We start from the raw sequence: 20,355 nt of genomic DNA on the forward strand, positions 1-20,355 counted from the left end.
CTGAGAGATACATTTTCCTCGCATAGAATAATTTCCTCAAATATGTGGTTTTTAGTCAATACACTTCCTTCGTCGACCTACATCATTTGCATGTAATTCATCGAAGGATGGAAGAAATAATGATCACAAGCAAGGTTAAAATTTCGATGGGCGAATCTTGTAATTAGTTTCCATTAAACCTGTTGGAATTTTTGTCTACTTTTCCTACTATTACTTCAAAAATTCGATCATATTCTCCCTTCTATTCGAAATTTTTTAATGTCGACTATACTCTAAAATGCTTAAAAAAGATATTGGAGTCAGCCAAGATGTGACGCAGGAAACTCTTAACGTGGCTGTCTTTTAGAGCTAAAGCTATTTTCTTACATATTCATTCGCTGCGCTCACTCGTTATATTATTACCTTAATATTGATTTATTGATTTTCACTCGAAGGAAGAATTGTAACATTATGCCCGAGTACCATAATCTGAAAAACAGGATTTTTTTTTGAGGAAATGCTTTTTTGAATGAAAACCAGGTCTAGAAAATTAGCTGAGTTAGTTATCGTGTTCCATAGGAAAAGAAACAATGAGCATATCGGTTTTTCGAGAACTACTCCCAGACCATTGAGCTGATAACGCCCATTTCAAAACTTGACCTGAGGAATTCAGTTCTCCTTCGAACAAAACGTTTTTGAAAATCGATTTAGATTTACTCAAGTTAAAAAAATATTACACATTTAACGTTTCATATTTAACGTCATATTTCCACATAATTTTCAATTATAGTGATCGCGGTACCTATACACAGGCAGGCTCGTATTTTCAGGGCAGGCCGAAAATATAGCCAAAAATGGGTTTAGATGGTACGGAAGGCCAAAATAATAGACCCGTATTTTTTCTTAGAATTTTAAAAAAATAATTAGCGGGTGAGAAACGTGGATTCATTCAAATGTACAAAGACGTTGGTTAGAAGAGTAAAAAAGATATACACCATTATTCTCCTCTCTTCTAACCAACGCTTTTGCTCATTTGAATGAATACACCTTTCTCACCCGCTAATTATTTTTTTAAAATTCTAAGAAAAAATACGGGTCTAATATTTTGGCCTTCCGTACCATCTAAACCCATTTTTGGCTATATTTTCGGCCTGCCCTGAAAATACGAACCTGCCTTCTGGTATTTTCTGCCATAAAGACCCATATGACTTACAGTCATAATTTAATTCAAAAATTTAGGGACAAAGTATTGATATACTGAAAGTTCAATTAAAAATCCTGTAAAGCGCGCCGCAGACAATTTTTTTTGAAAATGAGACTTTTATAAGTTTATATATTTAATTCTGGTCAGGTCTTGAAGAATATTTAGGACATTTCGGACAATTTCGGACAAATGTGTAAAATTTCGGACATTTCGGACAAGTGGGACGCCTGAAAGACAGCCTTCTGAAAATCCTCAACGACTCAGGCTACTTCTCACAAAGTTTTGCCGATGACCTAAGCGTCATCCTAATTGGCGCATTTGTAAACACCCTCTGCGATCTTATGCAAAACGCTTTCAAATTAATAGAAAATTGGTGCAGACAGCAAGAACAAACGGTAAATACGGAGAAAACGAAACTAGTTCTTTTCACACAAAAAAGGAAAGTATCAGGCTTTAAAGCACCAGTAATCTTCGGTAAAGCAATCGAATTATCCACCTCGGCAAAAATTCTAGGTCTAACCTTAGACAATAAGCTCAGCTTCATTCCTCACGCTAAACTCTGCCTTCAAAAAGGTCTGTCAATCCTGTGGATGTGCCGTAGCGCTATCGGTAAAAACTGGGGTCTCAAACCTAAAGTCTCACACTGGATTTATACCGCGATAGTACGTCCAAGAATAGCATTTGCCTCGTTCATTTGGTGGCCGCGTTGCCACATAAAATCAGTCCAAAAACAATTAGCTAAAATCCAAAGACTTGCTCTGATTAGCATCACAGGTGCGATGAAAACCACCCCAACAGCAGCCTTAGAGGCAATGCTCAATATCGAACCATTGCACATCTACATAGAATCAGCAGCCAGAGCCACCTGCCTGAGATTGCAGAAAAACCAACCTCGCTGGTGCAGGCATATACTGCCGAGAAACGGAAGAATCTCACTCATTCCCACTGGGGAGAACGGCCACAATATTCCAATCCGAAATCTATGGCATCCTTAGCTGTGGCAGGAAACTCCTGAACAGAAACACCCACGATCAAAAAATCTGCATCTGTTCGGACAGCCAAAGCTCAATTGACGCTATCAGTGCCTTTAAATTCCAATCGGCTCTGGTGTTGAATTGCTACGATACCATCCAAAGACTCGCCTCAACCAACACAGTAACCATATTATGGGTACCAGGACACAGTAATATTGAAGGTAACGAACTGGCCGACGAGCTTGCAAGAGCAGGCGCAGAAAAACTCCCTCTAGGGCCAGAGCCTCGACTAGTGATGGGATGGCTCAGTGGTTACGTACTAGCCTTCCACCAAAATGATCCGGGTTCGATTCCCGTGACAGACAAATTCCGCATGGAATTTTTCTAGCGATTATATCGCATTGGTAACGTCCTAAGTTCACTCAAGCTTCATAATTTGGGTAGTTGCGGTGTGTTTGGTGGCTGCAACGATGTACACACTGAATGAATCGTATGACGTAACCCAAATACGATGAATTTGTGTACATATGTCTAGCCTACATTAAGGCGAGATATCAATTGCGCACCTAACTTTCCTCAGAGAGTAATTACATACTTCGAGGCTTGGTTCGGAAGTCACGTAAAGCCGGTGGTCCAGACTGAACTTGTTATTGGCTGTAAAAGGCTGTTAGAACGGTCTCAAAACCAACAAATAAAAGCTCCCCCATCTTATTTCAAAAAAGTAAACCTAGAATGGAAAAAAAAGCTTTCACGAAACATTGGAAGTCTATCACCCACGCCCGCCAATCTAAAAACAACATCTCAATTAGCCAAAAGAAGTCAAGATACTTCCTATCGCTTAGCAAGAAAAACATCAAAAGAATCACCGGCGTCCTCAGACGAAATTGTGTTTTCGCCTCGTGTGTTGGACGAATTGGTCAAGTCCATCGGTATGAAGCTTGAAATTAAACAACAACAGTGCAAAGTTGACACCGTCGCCGTCGCAATGAACCGGTTAACGATCGTGCCAGTAGATATCGATTACCCCCGCGTAGATTTGCAGAGAGACGTTGATGTTTTGCTGAAACGATCAGTCAATCCGCTGCCACAGTTCTATGTGGCATCTGAAGTAACCAATCGAAGGAAAATCTTGTCGGCAAAAGTGGCAGAAGCTCTGGCCGCTTGTAGTCGTGCATCGAAAAATTACACTCCGACGACATCCGCTACGAGTGCCAAGATATCCAAGTTCCTCGGTAAAGTGGACGAAACGATGAACCGTTTTTCAGCGAGACGTGCAAATGCATTGGTGAACATTGCAACAGATGAGTACCAGACGCAACAACACGTTCAAAGTTTATTTCGATCATTCCTCGATGAAATTAAAGATGACGAATCTGTGCTGCTGCTGACTGACGCGGCTTATTCAGCTATTGTGGACGACTGTGTCTCTTCGTATTCCGTGAATCGTTCGTCTCCAGTTAATGTTGTCCCGAAACGACAACAGTCAGTCAGTGGTGTCTTGAAGGAAAGGTCTGTTAATCTGCCTGAAGTAGTAAACGGTTTCGAAAGCTCATCGAAAGCGGGACATGCAAAACGTAAAAACAGCAACAAAGAGAATTCGCAACGTACCGCGGATTTGCCCGTTTTCAAATCTGGTTTAGTTCTACTGGCAGAACGGAACCCGTCATTGGTCAATGAGATTGCAGCAGGTGTCTTCCGAGATTCGTCAACTGCGACGCTACAGTCTATGCTTTCTCGTGCTAGGCGTGTTGAGTGATTTTGTAAGATTGTGATACTGGCCAGTCGGTTGATCGGAGTACGGAGGGTATCCGATTTGTTTTTTCCGTTGTTTGTTGTAGTAGTTAGATTCGGTCTTTGTCCGATTGCTCGCAATAAACGTTTCTGTTTCAGTTAATTAGCGATGTTTTTCGTCCCTGCTGGTTCCTGGTGTATACCGTCTAGGTTTTGTTGCGTTGTTTGCTCCAGTGTGCTTTGCAATTGTAGTGTCTCTGTCAACTTGCATGAGTTTTATTTTTCTCTGATTGTGTCTGGAGCCTGGTTGAACGTGAATTACCTGGAACGTTAATTACCTGAAGCGTGAATCGCCTGAAACGTGAATTGCCTAAAACGTGTGTTTCCTGAAACGTGAGTACTCTTGCTGTGTTGATGTTGTTGTGTGATGAGTGTGCGAAGTTGTGTGAATTTCTTGTCTTGCATTATGATCGGTTTTGGTCTTCTACGCTATCCTCAATTTCTGATTTCCATCTTTTGATGGCCAATTTTTCAATTGTAAACTTCCGAACACTAGTTCAACGTCGAAGTTTACTGCTGTCTTGTGTAAGAGGCTAGCGGAAACAACTGATGATAGTCAGTCCATTCTGACTCTTGGACCACCGCTAGTTCTCGAGGTTCCTGTTAATTCACTTAACGTGAGCCTTGGGCAAGGGAAGAGTGTTCCTACTCTGTTTGTTCTCGCTTTTTCTTTGGTTTATTTTAACTTTTTTCAAATAGACGTCTAAGTTAGGAGGTGAAGGTGAGAGTCACCAGCTTTGTGGTAGTTTACGTCGAGTTATGCTCGAGGTGCGTTGAGTCAGTCTCTGCCTTTTAGCCCCCCTTTCCACCCTGACGTTGTTGGCGAATAAAGTGTGAAAAGGTGAATTTTGTTTTGAGTTGGTAAATAAACTGTGAAAAGGCGTTTTGTTTTTAGACCCGTACGAAGTACTGGGGTCTTTTAGGTTTACGCATACGTTTGTAACACGTCGAATTGGACTCCCTGAGTAAGGGGAAACCTATTGTGGTTGTCCAGAGATGCCAAATCAGAAAGAAAAAAAATGTCCGTCTGTCCGTCCGTCCGTCTGTCTGTCTGCACGATAACTTGAGTAAAACGCATCCGATTTTGAATTTTTTTTTTCCCGTTTGGTAATGTCAAAAGACAGGCTAAGTTCGAAGATGAGTGATTTTGGATCGACCCCTCCTGAGCTGGGGCCCAATAAGTGCTTTTTCGAAGATATCTCCGGACATTTAAACGTTAAACTTGTAATACGTCAAATAAAAGGTATTTACAATACCGATCGACAAAAAAAAAGTTTATGGAAATCGGATGACCGACTTGTGAGTTAGACCCCTTGGTGTGAAACAGGCACAGGGCGGCAAGCAGTTTTTACTTGTAGGTCGGCCAAATTTGAACATATTTCGTTCGCTTTATTAGATAGGTATTGACCGTACCAATCAGGGAAAAAAAAGTTTATGAAATTATGTTCTCCGGAGCGTGAGCTAGGTCTCTTGGAGTGAGCTCTTATCTGGCTACTCGGCCGTACAGTGAACGTGGAGTATTTTGTCAATATCTCGAGTAAATTTTGACCGAATTTCATGAATTTTTTTTTGTTTGAAAGGTATTAACGAATGTAAAGCGTCGGTACTATTTCCGGTCTCCTAACAAAATGGCTGCCGGCGGCCATATTGGATTTTATTAAAAGTGATATATCTTGGGAAAAATGGTACTTAGAGAGTTTCTGTTAACATGGAAATAATGTGTTAAGTGTGAGGGGTTTCAGGGATTCCATATATGGACATCTATATATACCTATATACAGCTATATTGAGCTATATACAGGCATATAGAGCTATATAATAGCATATTCCTCTGTGAAATGTTTATTTACAGTGAAATATAGGTAAATATAGCGGTATATAGCTGTTTAAATAGGAATTTATGAAATTTGACTTCGTACGGGGCTGTCTATATTGCCTCCGGCAATTTAGTTGTATATGATAACAAGGCAAAGAGTGGATAATGTAAGTGATTTAAAAGGAAGAATAGTTTTTCAGCAGAGAAGAAAATGAAGTAAGAGAAATGAAGAGTTTCACATTAAAGGCTTTTGATACGAATAGGTGTTTCGTACGGGTCGGCGTTAGCTATGTTTCTGTTATTAATAAAGTGTGATTTATTCAGCAGATGCTGTGTTCTGTGTATTTACTGACTCCCTGCTAGGCCTTTTTCACTTGCCCGGATTGTTATAGGCAAAATGCTACGTATGTGCGAATAGCCCATTGCCAAACTGCAATGTGAAAACAACCAGATATGTCTAAAATGAAATCTAAGCTCCAAACGTAAAAGATAGCCGAAGAAAGCGCAGGTTCGTAAAATCTTACTCGTCCCATAAAAAATGAATTGATCACCTTAGAGACGTGTAAAAAGTGAGTAGAAAAAATTTATTGAGCGTAATGGGTAGCTCAGTCATCTTGGATTTGGAATTTATTTTTGAGCGATAGGAGTGCTGCACAGAGCCTATTAAGAATTTGATTTTCTGGAATTGCATAAAATTACCGAAATTTAACAAAAAGTCGACAAAGTTTAACAAAAAGTTTACAGTCGACGACAAAGAAAGTTATTGATAATTACAGGCGACGGCAGTGAAATTTAGACATGAATTTGCTTCAGCCGTTTTTCAGATGGTAATTCAAATAAAACTGGTCATACCTCTGTATACAGTTTTACCACTACCACAAGCTGTGCATGCAACCATTTCATCCGTATAAATACGCATAAGTACTTTTGTCCGTATGAGACTGGACCAGCTGAAAAACCATCTGAAACTGATTCAAGTCTAAATTTCACCGACGTCGACTGTACCAAAATGTGTCAAAAAATATTTTCGGTAAATTTCGCTGAATCTCGCCAATTCTCACAGTAAATGAATATTCCCAATAACAGGCCCTGGCTCTAGAGGAGATTGAACACGTGAATATTTCCATAATTGGTGTCAAAATTAACAGCGAGATTTTGTACATTTTTTGTTGAAAGGATGAAAGGTAAGTTGCGTTCGAACCGTCAAGAATTTTGCAACAAGCTATTACTCGTTTGAATTGTCTTTCAATTCTAGGAAATATTTATCTTTTACTTTTTCGGTTAGTTTCCCATTTTCGGAGTAAACACGTAAAAAGTGACAGCATGTCAAAGGGTAGTGAAAACAGTTTTTTTTGTAATAGCTCGAGATAGACATGTTTTTAAAAGTTGAAATTTTATGGGAATATAGACCTTGACAGACCTTCATAAAGAGTATAGTCATCAGTAAAAGCCGCCACCAGTTCTTGACTTATGACTCAAAATATGGTCAATATTTGGACAGTCCTGCTGGCTTGCGTTTCCGCGGAAGTGACTATAGAATTTCGTAGCTGGACTTACCCTCTTTCGCTCCATGTATAATACACCTCAGGCAAATTAAATTGTGTTGCAAGCCAAAAACTTAGTCGAAGTAAAATCACCGGCCAGTAGACTCATATTTTTCAGTGTTTTCAACTTGTTTTTGTTCGTCAAACAGGATACGGCGATGAAAATGAATTAAATGAAAATTACATGTTCAGCACAAAATTGCCGAGAACCGTGAGATCAATGGCCTTGAAAATAAAGCTATCCTCCTACTTCGTAGTAGGTGGAAAACCTCATTTATTTGACTTAATAAAATAAACAGAAACTCAAATTCTTGAGACGAAAATGGGCTTACTGTAAATCAGAGATGCGAACAGTTCATTTGCAGTCAATAAACTGTCACTCAAGATGTACTTTACACTTCAGAAGAGGTCACAACCTATGGAAAATCGAATTTTTCACAAAAATGTTTGTGTTCACAATATGGCCTCACACCTTCACTAAAAACAGTTAAAATCTCTACGGAAAAAAACATTTCTTGGATTGAAAGACGATTCAAACGAGCTTTAGCTTGCCCAGATCGCCGAACCATTGTGTTTATTCTCACCAAAAATTGGTTCAAGTTTTGACGATATCACTCCCGCAAACCAATCAAGAATTTAAGTACGACACATGCGCGACAAAATAGACAGTTTGCGCAAACGACGCATACATTATAAGTGACATCTTCATGCAAGAAATTCTGGAAGTTTAGTTGTACGTCATTTGCTCAGATTGTCTATTAACACTGCGTTCATATGTCTACAGTCAAAGGCAGTCAATTTTCAGCATAAATTAGCTTCAACTGTTTTTCAGCTGATCCATACAAACAATCACAACCGTTTATACGTCTTTATACGGTTTTACCACTATCGTTCGCGTGCGTGTAGCAGCTTCAACCGTATGAACAAGTAAAACCAGTTTTGATTGTATGTGTGGATCAGCTGAAAAACAACTGAAGCAAATTTATGCTGAAAATTGACTGCCTTTGACTGTATCATACAAAGCTTAATGTTTGTTGCTTTGTTTGTCTCTTTATAGAAGTCCGATAGACTTGAAACTTGGCATACCGAATAATGAGAGAAAGTGATGACGAACGCGCGAGTTTATTTTTGATGGGCAAAACTATTGAAATTTTGTCGTTTTAAGTAATCCAGAGCAAAGTGGGTTACTCCACTAGTTCCATATGAAGTTATGGGCCGAAGCAGCTCTCCAGCAACGCATACCCATTTTTACAAAGAGACTAAAAATGGGACACTGTTTGCTTGCAAATTTCATTACTGTATTCATATACACTTCTAGCATAACGTAATTTAAACTGTCCAATTTTGGGCTTCCTAATTTTATAAACAATGTGTAGAGAGCTCCTTCACAATTGACCACTAAAGAAATACGTTTGTTAGAATCTACGGATCCACTAAATTGCAATTTTTTTCCTTCTAATATTCATACCAAGCTCTGGTAAGTCTTGCCCAGTGTGTCAAGTGAAAAGACAAAACAAGAATCTTCAGGTGATTGCTTTTTGTTTCATGATTGATTTGAGCGCAGTTTTTTAAACGAGATATTTACTGATACGTTGATTTGTAGACATACCGCACATGACTTACTTGGTCATGGTTAGGAGATTCTATTCACATGCAAAGATGAAAGGACTTGATCGGAAACAGTAACTAATCTGCCCACGTTTTTCCTGGACTGCTTCTGCCTGGTTTTATTATGCCGTGTGATAGTGCAACAAAAGAACAACAACATCATTGACATAATAATGACTTTATTATGTCATTGAACAACATAATCAATTAAATCAAAAGGCTGTCTGTCTACCTTCTATAATTTAGTTACAATTTTTACGACCAAACATAACGGATAAAATTAAGAAGCAAGTCATTCCATCAGTAACACACCATCACTTGAATATTTTACCCTTGGATCCGATGATGCATCTTGTTCACCGACCCCACGGTGATAACGGTTCGAATTGAAGAGTCGGTTTCGATTCACCAGCAAATACATCGCTCCACAGATTGCAATGACCATAAGAACCAGAAATAGAATGACTTTCACGACGAATAGGTCATCATTCGATTTGACGATTAAATGGATGAGGTTACCATTCAAGTCGTTTTGCATCTCGGTCTTTTGAACGGTTGAATACTCATCGATGTATGCTTCTGACGACGACGAGGCTTCACAGTTAATTCCCCGAATGTTCGATTTACGTGATTGGGTCGATAAAGGGTCGACGGCAAGACGAATTTTATCCCAGTTGACGAGTCCGAAAAAGTACTTTAAATACGAGCAGTTGAATGGATTGTTTTTGATGTCCAGTAGCACTAAGCTAGGAAATATTGCATTTCGGAATCCATTCAAATGTTGCAACCGATTTTGACTTAGATAAAGTGACCGTAGATCATGCACGATGGGAAAGAACAGATCGAAATCGAACTCGGTTAACTGGTTGTCGGACACATCCAGCGAAATCAACTTTTGCTGATACGAAAATGTGCCCAGTTCGATGCTTGAGATGTTCGTTCCCCGTAAGGACAAATATTCTACGTTGGCCAATTGCGAAAAGATACCAACGTGCAGATTGCCGATGGGATTGGAAGCTAGGTCTAGGTGCGTCAATGCCGTCATCTTATCGAACTGTCCGTCCCCTAAAGACGACAAATTATTGTTCGACAAATTCAACTTCAACAAATTCGCCAATTTATCAAAAACATTCTTTTCTACAAACGATAAATGGTTGTATGATAGATCCAACTCCTGTAATTTCGGGTGATCGAGGCAAATTGGTTCTATGCGATCGAGTTGATTGTTCGACAAATTAAGCGTTTGAAGACTGGTTACATTCTCAAAAGTTAGTGGGTCGATGCGTTTTATAGCGTTTTTGGAGAAGTCTACGTTGGCAATCTGCGTTGCATTGACGAAAAGTTTCGGTGGAAGTTCGGTCAGTCGATTGTTGCTCGCCATCAATTTTTCCAGTATAGTGAAATTCGACAACACTTTTGGTTGCAGTGTGTATAATTCGACATCGGTTATGTTGAGTGACTTGGTTTTGTAAAACATTGAAATAAAGCTGCTGAGGATATCAGTAAATTTACAATTAACGAAACTAATATGTCCGTAAAATAAGATAAACCAATTTTGATACATCGTTTTGTCGTCGCTATAATTTACACTACACTTGAAGGTAAGATAAAGGTAAACATTACGACCATCGTAATTAAGATCCCAGCTACTAATATGCTCGTACTTAATTGTAGCAAATCCCACCGAACACAAAATGCAGAAGAAGAAAATCGAAACTAATTTAGCCATAATTTGACGCTGACAGCACTAGCAAAGTCAATTCAACAAAATGAGAAATCGACAAAATCTGTTAAGCACTCTCCGCCGTCTAGTGACCCATTGGTTAATATTTCAATAGAAATTTAACTTTGTATTTCAATCCGTGGTAGTGAGATGCTCTTCTCGTTCGTTCTTTGTTTATACTCGTTGTTTGCCACAACAATTTCAAGTGATACGTAACAGAAATTGAATTGAATCTGTAATCTCTGCTATGTCTTCCATAAAAATTGTCAAACTTAAATATGTACATTAATGATACGCCGTTCCAATAAGTAATTGTAGTCAAATATGATATGGACCAACGCACTTCAAGCATTGGTGCCTCGAGTGACAGCTGCCAAATACTATGTTGTGTGTAGAATTTTACAATGAATGTACAAACCAGGTCTGTCCATACAAGCCGTATGAAATAGCGATTTCATACAAACAAACTCACCGTTCAATGAAACTCATTGAGAGGTGAGTTTCTGTTGCGTTGCTCTGTTGCACAAAACGTTGTTTGAAACCAAGGCTGTATACTTTGAAGAGGTCACGCAGATGCAGATACGCGGTTTACACACCACGTTTCATACAAAAAATTCAACACGCCATACAAATTCAATTTTGGTGATTTTGTTTGTATGGAAAAGGTGTGTTCCCGCGTATCTAATAAAATGGCGATCTGCGTGACCTCCCCAAAGTATACGGCCTTGGTACGAATCTCGGTGCAAAGTACTTTAATAGGCTCACGATGTGTATTATGATACACGGCCCTCGTCATAATCAACTATTTCATTACGAAAACTTTTAGTTAGTTAAAACGGCTTGAGAATTTTCAATTTTTTGGGAATTTCGGGAATTCCCGAATAATAGGCTCGGCCATCAACGGGTTTATTCAAACGTTGATGGAGTGCATGATTTGTATTTTCGTATTTCCTTTCATTTATGGGAATGGAATCATGCCCGCACGTTAGTTAGCGGGCGTGACGCAAGTCCACTACCAAAAATGTTTTTTAAAAAAAATTTTGGGGACGGCGGAGCATATTTACAGCAACTTTTTGACTTCTCCCCCTTAACTCCAACGACCCCCACATTCCGACTAGGATATCTGGAATCTAGGAATCCATACGAGTTCAACGAGCTATCACACGTTACTGCAGCTTCAAAATTGGCCGAGATATTGAACTTCGAAATATTGATGTTTGTATGAAAATAAGCAAAATTTCGTTTTTTCAGATGACTGAAATCGCCTACGTTAGTTAGTTAGTTACTTAGTTAGTTACTTAGTTAGTTCCAGGATTCCGGGATCCAGGAACTCCTAAACGTTTCTATAGATTTTCCTGAAATTTTGGTTATAGGCTAATAATGGCCCAAAAATAAGAATGGAATTTTCAAAAGTTGGAAAAAGCTCATATCTTGGGAGCTAGGGCTTCCGGAAGTCTCCATACAAATGCCATATAAAAGCCAATTTGTATATGTGTGTGTGTGTTTTGTATATTTTGGCACATGAAATTGATGGCCATGTGTGTGGTTTTGGGATGTGTTTCTTGTTGGAAATTGTGTGGTATGGTTGGGCAGCGGGAAAAATTTGGTCACTTTTCGTGCATGTTGGGCAGCGGGAAAAATTTGGTCACTTTCGGTGAATGTTGGGCAGCGGGAAAAATTTGGTCACTTTCGGTGAATGTTGGGCAGCGGGAAAAATTTGGTCACTTTTGGTGTATGTTGGGCAGCGGGAAAAATTTGATCACTTTTGGTATATGTTGGGCAACGGGAAAAATTTGGTCACTTTTCGTGCATGTTGGGCAGCGGGAAAAATTTGGTCACTTTCGGTGAATGTTGGGCAGCGGGAAAAATTTGGTCACTTTCGGTGAATGTTGGGCAGCGGGAAAAATTTGGTCACTTTTGGTGTATGTTGGGCAGCGGGAAAAATTTGATCACTTTTGGTGTATGTTGGGCAACGGGAAAAATTTGGTCACTTTTCGTGCATGTTGGGCAGCGGGAAAAATTTGGTCACTTTCGGTGAATGTTGGGCAGCGGGAAAAATTTGGTCACTTTCGGTGAATGTTGGGCAGCGGGAAAAATTTGGTCACTTTTCGTGCATGTTGGGCAGCGGGAAAAATTTGGTCACTTTCGGTGAATGTTGGGCAGCGGGAAAAATTTGGTCACTTTCGGTGAATGTTGGGCAGCGGGAAAAATTTGGTCACTTTTGGTGTATGTTGGGCAGCGGGAAAAATTTGATCACTTTTGGTATATGTTGGGCAACGGGAAAAATTTGGTCACTTTTCGTGCATGTTGGGCAGCGGGAAAAATTTGGTCACTTTCGGTGAATGTTGGGCAGCGGGAAAAATTTGGTCACTTTCGGTGAATGTTGGGCAGCGGGAAAAATTTGGTCACTTTTGGTGTATGTTGGGCAGCGGGAAAAATTTGATCACTTTTGGTGTATGTTGGGCAACGGGAAAAATTTGGTCACTTTTCGTGCATGTTGGGCAGCGGGAAAAATTTGGTCACTTTCGGTGAATGTTGGGCAGCGGGAAAAATTTGGTCACTTTTCGTGCATGTTGGGCAGCGGGAAAAATTTGGTCACTTTCGGTGAATGTTGGGCAGCGGGAAAAATTTGGTCACTTTCGGTGAATGTTGGGCAGCGGGAAAAATTTGGTCACTTTTGGTGTATGTTGGGCAGCGGGAAAAATTTGATCACTTTTGGTATATGTTGGGCAACGGGAAAAATTTGGTCACTTTTCGTGCATGTTGGGCAGCGGGAAAAATTTGGTCACTTTCGGTGAATGTTGGGCAGCGGGAAAAATTTGGTCACTTTCGGTGAATGTTGGGCAGCGGGAAAAATTTGGTCACTTTTGGTGTATGTTGGGCAGCGGGAAAAATTTGATCACTTTTGGTGTATGTTGGGCAACGGGAAAAATTTGGTCACTTTTCGTGCATGTTGGGCAGCGGGAAAAATTTGGTCACTTTCGGTGAATGTTGGGCAGCGGGAAAAATTTGGTCACTTTCGGTGAATGTTGGGCAGCGGGAAAAATTTGGTCACTTTTGGTGTATGTTGGGCAGCGGGAAAAATTTGATCACTTTTGGTGTATGTTGGGCAACGGGAAAAATTTGGTCACTTTTCGTGCATGTTGGGCAGCGGGAAAAATTTGGTCACTTTCGGTGAATGTTGGGCAGCGGGAAAAATTTGGTCACTTTCGGTGAATGTTGGGCAGCGGGAAAAATTTGGTCACTTTTGGTGTATGTTGGGCAGCGGGAAAAATTTGATCACTTTTGGTGTATGTTGGGCAACATGACGTATATACAGTTATATTGACACCTATATATATCTATATTAACCTATATATAGCTATATTAACCTATATATAGCTATATTGACCTATATATAGCTATATTAACCTATATATAACTATATTGACATATATATAGCTATATTGACCTATATATAACTATATTAACCTATATATAACTATATTGACATATATATAGCTATATTAAACTATATATATCTATGTTGACCTATATATAGTTAGTATATGACTATATTGACCTATATATAGTTATTATATAGCTACATTGACCTATATATTGTTATTATATGGCTATATTGACATATATATACCTAGAGGTGTGCGCCGATCTTAAAATAGTCGGCGGCGGTGCGCCGACTGGTAAGGGATCGGCGGCGGCGCGCCGGAAGAAATTTATAGTCGGCGGCGGTGCGCCGATCGGCGCGCCGATAAATTTACAAAAAATCTAAACTTTCGAAAATAATGCAAAAACATTTGAAAAAGCGTGCGCAATTATTTTTCCGAACACTGAAATCTTACTATCTTGTAATCTGAAGTATCAACCACTTATACAAGGGGAATCAACTGAGGCGTATCTCACCTTTTATATTGTGTACAATGTACAATCACCTATTATTTTGAAAACATCTAATTTAATGAATCCAAGAATGATTAATGAGTTTGCGTAAATGACATGTAAGCTATAAGTCAAATTATAATTTGGAAATTTTAAGTCACATCTTCATACCAGATGTTCTGCAGGCTTCTTATTTCCAACTTATAATTTATGTCATTTACGCAAACTCACTACTATTATCTTTCGATTTATGCAATAACCGTTCCCGTTGCCTTTAGTCCATCTTCGATGAAGGAGTGAGATCGTAGTAGAAGGTTTTCGCAAATAAGAGATTTAGATAAACTTAAATTTATAAGTAATAAGTGCATAGACTACGCCAAAATGATTTTTTTCCCAAATTTTTTAAATAAAGCAGCTAAAAATTGAAAATAAAGATACCCGTGTCTCGTCTTTTTGACGAAAAAACTTGAAACCGGAAAGATTTTCCACTTTATAAATTCCTAAAACACGTGATTTGCGCCATTTTCCACCCAAATTCCACATAAGGTCTTAAGTTTGCCACTTTACAATTACAGTAGTTTTGACTGATTCACTGAATTTTGTTCTCCTTCTTCTTCCTCTTATATGCACAGAAAATAGAGTAACGAACCCAAGAGTTCACGTTAAGTGAGGATACAGAAAAGACAAATGCTGTTTCGACCTCGGGTATCGATGGCGGTCTCGGGCCAGCGTGATCTGACCATCCTCAGTAGTATCCATCGATACCCTTCCCAAGACAGCAGCAAACTTTTTCTTTGGACTAGTATTTATATGGCGACCATATAAAAGACGAGCTATAGGTAGACCACCAGAGAGATGGACAAACGGAATTAAGAATATTGCAGGTACAAACTGGCAGCAAATGGCAATGGATAGCAGTGGATAGAAACAGGCTGAAAAAGAAGAAGAAGAAGTATTTAAAAATATGCATAAAACACTTGCCATCTACTGATAGAAATAGGATACGATATAGAAAGCTACTTCGAAGATAACCCTATCGTAGCATCAGAAACAAAATCACCGTCGTACAGTGCAAGTAAGAAGAAAAACCCAAAGTTTCAACAAAAAATTTTTAACAAAAAACTCCTTTCTACGCATATAGAAACATAGCAGCATATAGAAACCTGACTTATAAATTAAGAGCGATAAACATTTGCTAAAACCTTGTACATGTACTCAGGCACACACTTTTGTATAGATTTTTCAATTTAAGTTTATATTTATTGTCGCCCATTAAAATTTCTGAAAGCACTAAACGTATAAAATTTCGGCGCGACGAAAATACAATCGGCGGCGGCGGCGGCGTGAGCTATTATTTTTCGGCGGCGGCGCGCCGAAAATTTAGCAAAAAATCGGCGGCGCGCCGGCGTAAAATCGGCGGTGCACACCTCTATATATACCTATATTAACCTATATGTAGCTATATTGACCTATATATAGCTATATTTACCTATATTTACCTATATATAGCTATGTTGACCTATATATAGTTAGTATATGACTATATTGACATATATATAGTTATTATATAGCTACATTGACCTATATATTGTTATTATATGACTATATTGACATATATATACCTATATTGACCTATATGTAGCTATATTGACCAATATATAGCTATATTTACCTATATTTACCTATATATAGCTATGTTGACCTATATATAGTTAGTATATGACTATATTGACCTATATATAGTTATTATATAGCTACATTGACCTATATATAGTTATTATATGACTATATTGACATATATATACCTATATTGACCTATATGTACCTATATTGACCTATATTAACCTATATATAGCTATATTGACCTATATACCTATAGTTACTATATAGCAATATTGACCTATATATGGTTAGTATATGACTATATTGACATATATAGTTACATTGACCTATATATAGTTAGTATATAGCTAAAATTTTTTTTTTTTAATTTTGAAAATTTTTCAAAATTTGAAAAATTTTTCAAAATTTTAAAAATTTTAAAAATTTTGCAAAAATTTCAAAAATTGTCAAAACTTTTCAAAAATTTCAAAAATTTTCAAAATTTCCAAATTTTATCAAATTTTTTAAATTTATCAAATTTTTCAAATTTTTCACATTTTTCAATCTACTAATTCTTTCAAAAGAACTGATATCAGTCAAAAACACTCAAAAGAGTAAAAGTGACGCAAGTCCCTGTGCATACTTCCAAAACAACTGATATCGCTGGAGGTGACGCATTCTCCGCTTGTACGCAAAAACTGTAACAGCAAAAATTTGACCAAAGAAATTCTAGAAACAAAATTTTACCAAAAAAAATTTTGCGTCACAAGTGGCAGATGTTGAGGAAAGTACTTTTAAGAAATTTTTTAAAATAGGCAAGAATATTTCCTAATACGTCCGAACCATCTGCCACTTTGTGACGCAAAATTTTTTTTGGTAAAATTTTGTTTCTAGAATTTCTTTGGTCAAATTTTTGCTGTTACAGTTTTTGCGTACAAGCGGAGAATGCATCACCTCCAACGATATCAGTTGTTTTGGAAGTATGCACAGGGACTTGCGTCACTTTTACTCTTTTGAGTGTTTTTGACTGATTTACGTACGTTCCATCATTTCCAATGAACGTCAACATAAGGTCACACCCGCCCTGAACAAAAATAAAGTTTTACCGAAATGCACCCAAAAATTGATCGCTGTTCTGAATAGAGGGACCCTTGGGGAGTTCAAAACGATGGTCCGTTAAGCTGGACCAGATGCTTCCCCAGCCCATACAATTTTTTCCTTAGTTGTATGGGTGTGGGGAAGCATCTGGTCCAGCTTAACGGACCATCGTTTTGAACTCCCCTAGGGTCCCTCTATTCAGAACAGCGATCAATTTTTGGGTGCATTTCGGTAAAACTTTATTTTTGTTCAGGGGGGGTGTGAGGTATGGTCGAATGTCAAATTTTGTATGGAACGGAGGACATAACGATTTCATATAAACAAACTCACCTCTCATGAGAGGTGAGTTTTTTTATATGAAATCGCCATGTCCTCCGGTTTGTACGAACAGACCATACCTGGTTTGTACATTGATTGATCATTTCATCTATAGCTTTTCGGCATTTTGCTTTCGCCGCTTCACAATCTGGTCATCGCAACGACTTGCACCACAGCCCTGCTACTACCATGAACATACAAAATATTCGAAGTCTGATGCAATCACAGTAACACTGCGTTTCTTTTGTATAGATGGATAGATGACTTCGATGTGTGAGTTAAAACATACAATACAAACAATCGTAAGCGGTAGCTCTTATCACTAAAGCCTCCAAATTTGACACTTGTCAAATCAGTGTTCATGCTAGCAGTGCTGTGCTTGCACCAATAAGAATATCAATTCGCTTTTATTCTATGACCTTAGGCGTCATAAGAATAACTGGCACCATAAGTTGAGAGACATGTAATATCAAACGGCTTCTTGGGAGAGTTGAGGTCATGGTTGTAGTTATAGGTCAACAGTTAAATAGAATACTATGACAGGATTGAGATCCATTATCCATTTTTTGAATGTTTTACCGTGACTGCTTCTGCGTGGTTTTGCAATATGGCGTGTGAGAGTTCAACAAAAAAACAACAGAATGAAGTGAATCAACTGACATGAACTGTTTGTCTACTTTCGATAATTAGGTTACAATTTTTGTTACATGTCCATGTCCAAGCACAACGTAAAAATGAAGAAGGAAGTCATTCCATCAGTAACACACCATCACTTGAATATTTCACCATTGGATCTGATGATGCATCTTGTTCGCCGACCCCACGGTGATAACGGTTCGAATTGAAGAGTCGGTTTCGATTCACCAGCAAATACATCGCTCCACAGGTCGCAATGACCGTAAGAACTAGAAATAGAATCACTTTCACGCCGAAGGCTTCATCACTTGACTTGACGATTAAACGGATAAGATTATCATTCAAGCTGTTTTGCATCTCGGTCTTTTGAACGGTTGAATACTCATTGATGTATGCTTCTGACGTCGAAGAGGCTTCACAGTTAATTCCCCGAATGTTTGATTTACGTGGTTGGGTCGATGAAGGGTCGACGGCAAGACGAATTTTATCCCAGTTGACGAGTCCGAAAAAGTATTTTAAATACGAGCAGTTGAATGAATTGTTTTGGATGTCCAGTAACACTAAGCTAGGAAATATTGCATTTCGGAATCCATTCAAATGTTGCAACCGATTTTGACTTAGATAAAGTGACCGTAGATCATGCACGATGGGAAAGAACAGATCGAAATCGAACTCTGTTATTTGGTTGTCGGACAAATCCAATGAAATCAACTTGTGTTGGTACGAAAATGTGCCCAGTTCGATGCTTGAGATGTTTGTTCCCCGTAAGGACAAATATTCTAAGTTGGCCAATTGCGAAAAGATACCAACGTGCAGATTGCCGATGCGATTGGAAGCTAGGTCTAGGTGCGTCAATGCCGTCATCTTATCGAACAGCCCGTCCTCTAAAGGCGACAAATTATTGTTCGACAAATTCAACTTCAACAAATTCGCCAATTTATCAAAAACATTCTTTTCTACAAACGATAAATGGTTGTTTGATAGATCCAACTCCCGTAATTTCGGGTGATCGAGGCAAATTGGTTCTATGCGATCGAGTTGATTGTTCGACAAATTAAGTGTTTGAAGACTGGTTACATTCTCAAAAGTTAGTGGGTCGATGCGTTTTATAGCGTTTTTGGAGAAGTCTACGTTGGCAATCTGCGTTGTATTCACGAAAAGCTTCGGTGGAAGTTCGGTGAGTCGATTGTTGCTCGCCATCAATTTTTCCAGTTTAGTGAGATTCGACAACACTTTTGGTTGCAGTGTGTATAATTCGACATCGGTTATGTTGAGTGAGCGGATACTGTTAAACATTGCAATAATGCTGCTGAGGATATCAGTAAATTTACAGTTAACGAAAGAAATATGTTCGTAGTATTCGCTAGTCCAATTTTGATTTATCGCTGCGTCATCGCTATTATTTACACCACACGTGAAGGTAATAGTTCGGCAAGAAATACAACGCTCGTAATAATTACGATCCCAGCTACTAATATGCTCGTACTTAATTGAAGCAAATCCCACCGAACACAAAATGCAGAAGAAGAAAATAGAAACTAATTTAGCCATAATTTGACACTGATCGCAATAACAAAGTCAATTCAATGAAATGAAAAATCGAAAGAATCTGTTGAACACTATCCACCGTCTAGTGACCAACCGATCAATGTTTCAATAGAATCAGAAGCGGTGAGATGCTCTTCTCGTTCGTTCTTTGTTTATACTCGCTGTTTGCTACAACAGTTTCAATATTTTCAAGTGATACGTAACAGAAATAGAAATTGAATTGAATCTGTAATCTCTGCTATGTCTTCCATAAAAATTGTCAAACGTAAATATGTACATTAATGATACGCCGTTCCAATAAGTAATTGTAGTCAAATATGATATGGACCAACGCACTTCAAGCATTAGTGCCAATTAGAGTCGCAGCTGCCAAATAGAGTACTATGTTGTGTGTAGAGTAGTTTGAGTAATCTATTTCGAGTAATATTCATGCTTGAAGTGCATGCACCCAAAAAAATGAGATTTTGGATGTACATTAAAATCGCCCAATTTTAACGAGTAACTCGTAGAAAGTACGTTCAAAATGTACAATTTACGGATGAGTAAACCATTGGTCTTATCGTGTTTTTGGGAGTTTTATCCGTACATCGATGTACACTTGATCCGTACACAACTGTGCGATCAATCCGTACGTA

At 38.5% G+C, this 20,355-nt stretch overlaps 2 protein-coding genes across 2 annotated transcripts; both read right to left on the reverse strand.

Annotated features, from left to right (window-relative positions):
* Positions 1-9,140: 9,140 nt before the first annotated feature.
* LOC119082653 (toll-like receptor 7) lies at positions 9,141-10,823 on the reverse strand. The gene has a single exon (XM_037192235.1). The coding sequence runs from the start codon at positions 10,643-10,645 to the stop codon at positions 9,209-9,211; it is 1,437 nt and encodes a 478-aa protein (XP_037048130.1). The 5' UTR covers positions 10,646-10,823; the 3' UTR covers positions 9,141-9,208.
* Positions 10,824-18,185: 7,362 nt separating this feature from the next.
* Positions 18,186-19,944, reverse strand: LOC119082652 (leucine-rich repeat-containing protein 15-like). The gene has a single exon (XM_037192234.1). The coding sequence runs from the start codon at positions 19,721-19,723 to the stop codon at positions 18,284-18,286; it is 1,440 nt and encodes a 479-aa protein (XP_037048129.1). The 5' UTR covers positions 19,724-19,944; the 3' UTR covers positions 18,186-18,283.
* Between the last annotated feature and the right edge of the window lie 411 nt (positions 19,945-20,355).

The sequence above is a fragment of the Bradysia coprophila genome, unplaced genomic scaffold, assembly GCF_014529535.1.
Source record: "Bradysia coprophila strain Holo2 unplaced genomic scaffold, BU_Bcop_v1 contig_476, whole genome shotgun sequence".
Taxonomy (NCBI): domain Eukaryota; kingdom Metazoa; phylum Arthropoda; class Insecta; order Diptera; family Sciaridae; genus Bradysia; species Bradysia coprophila.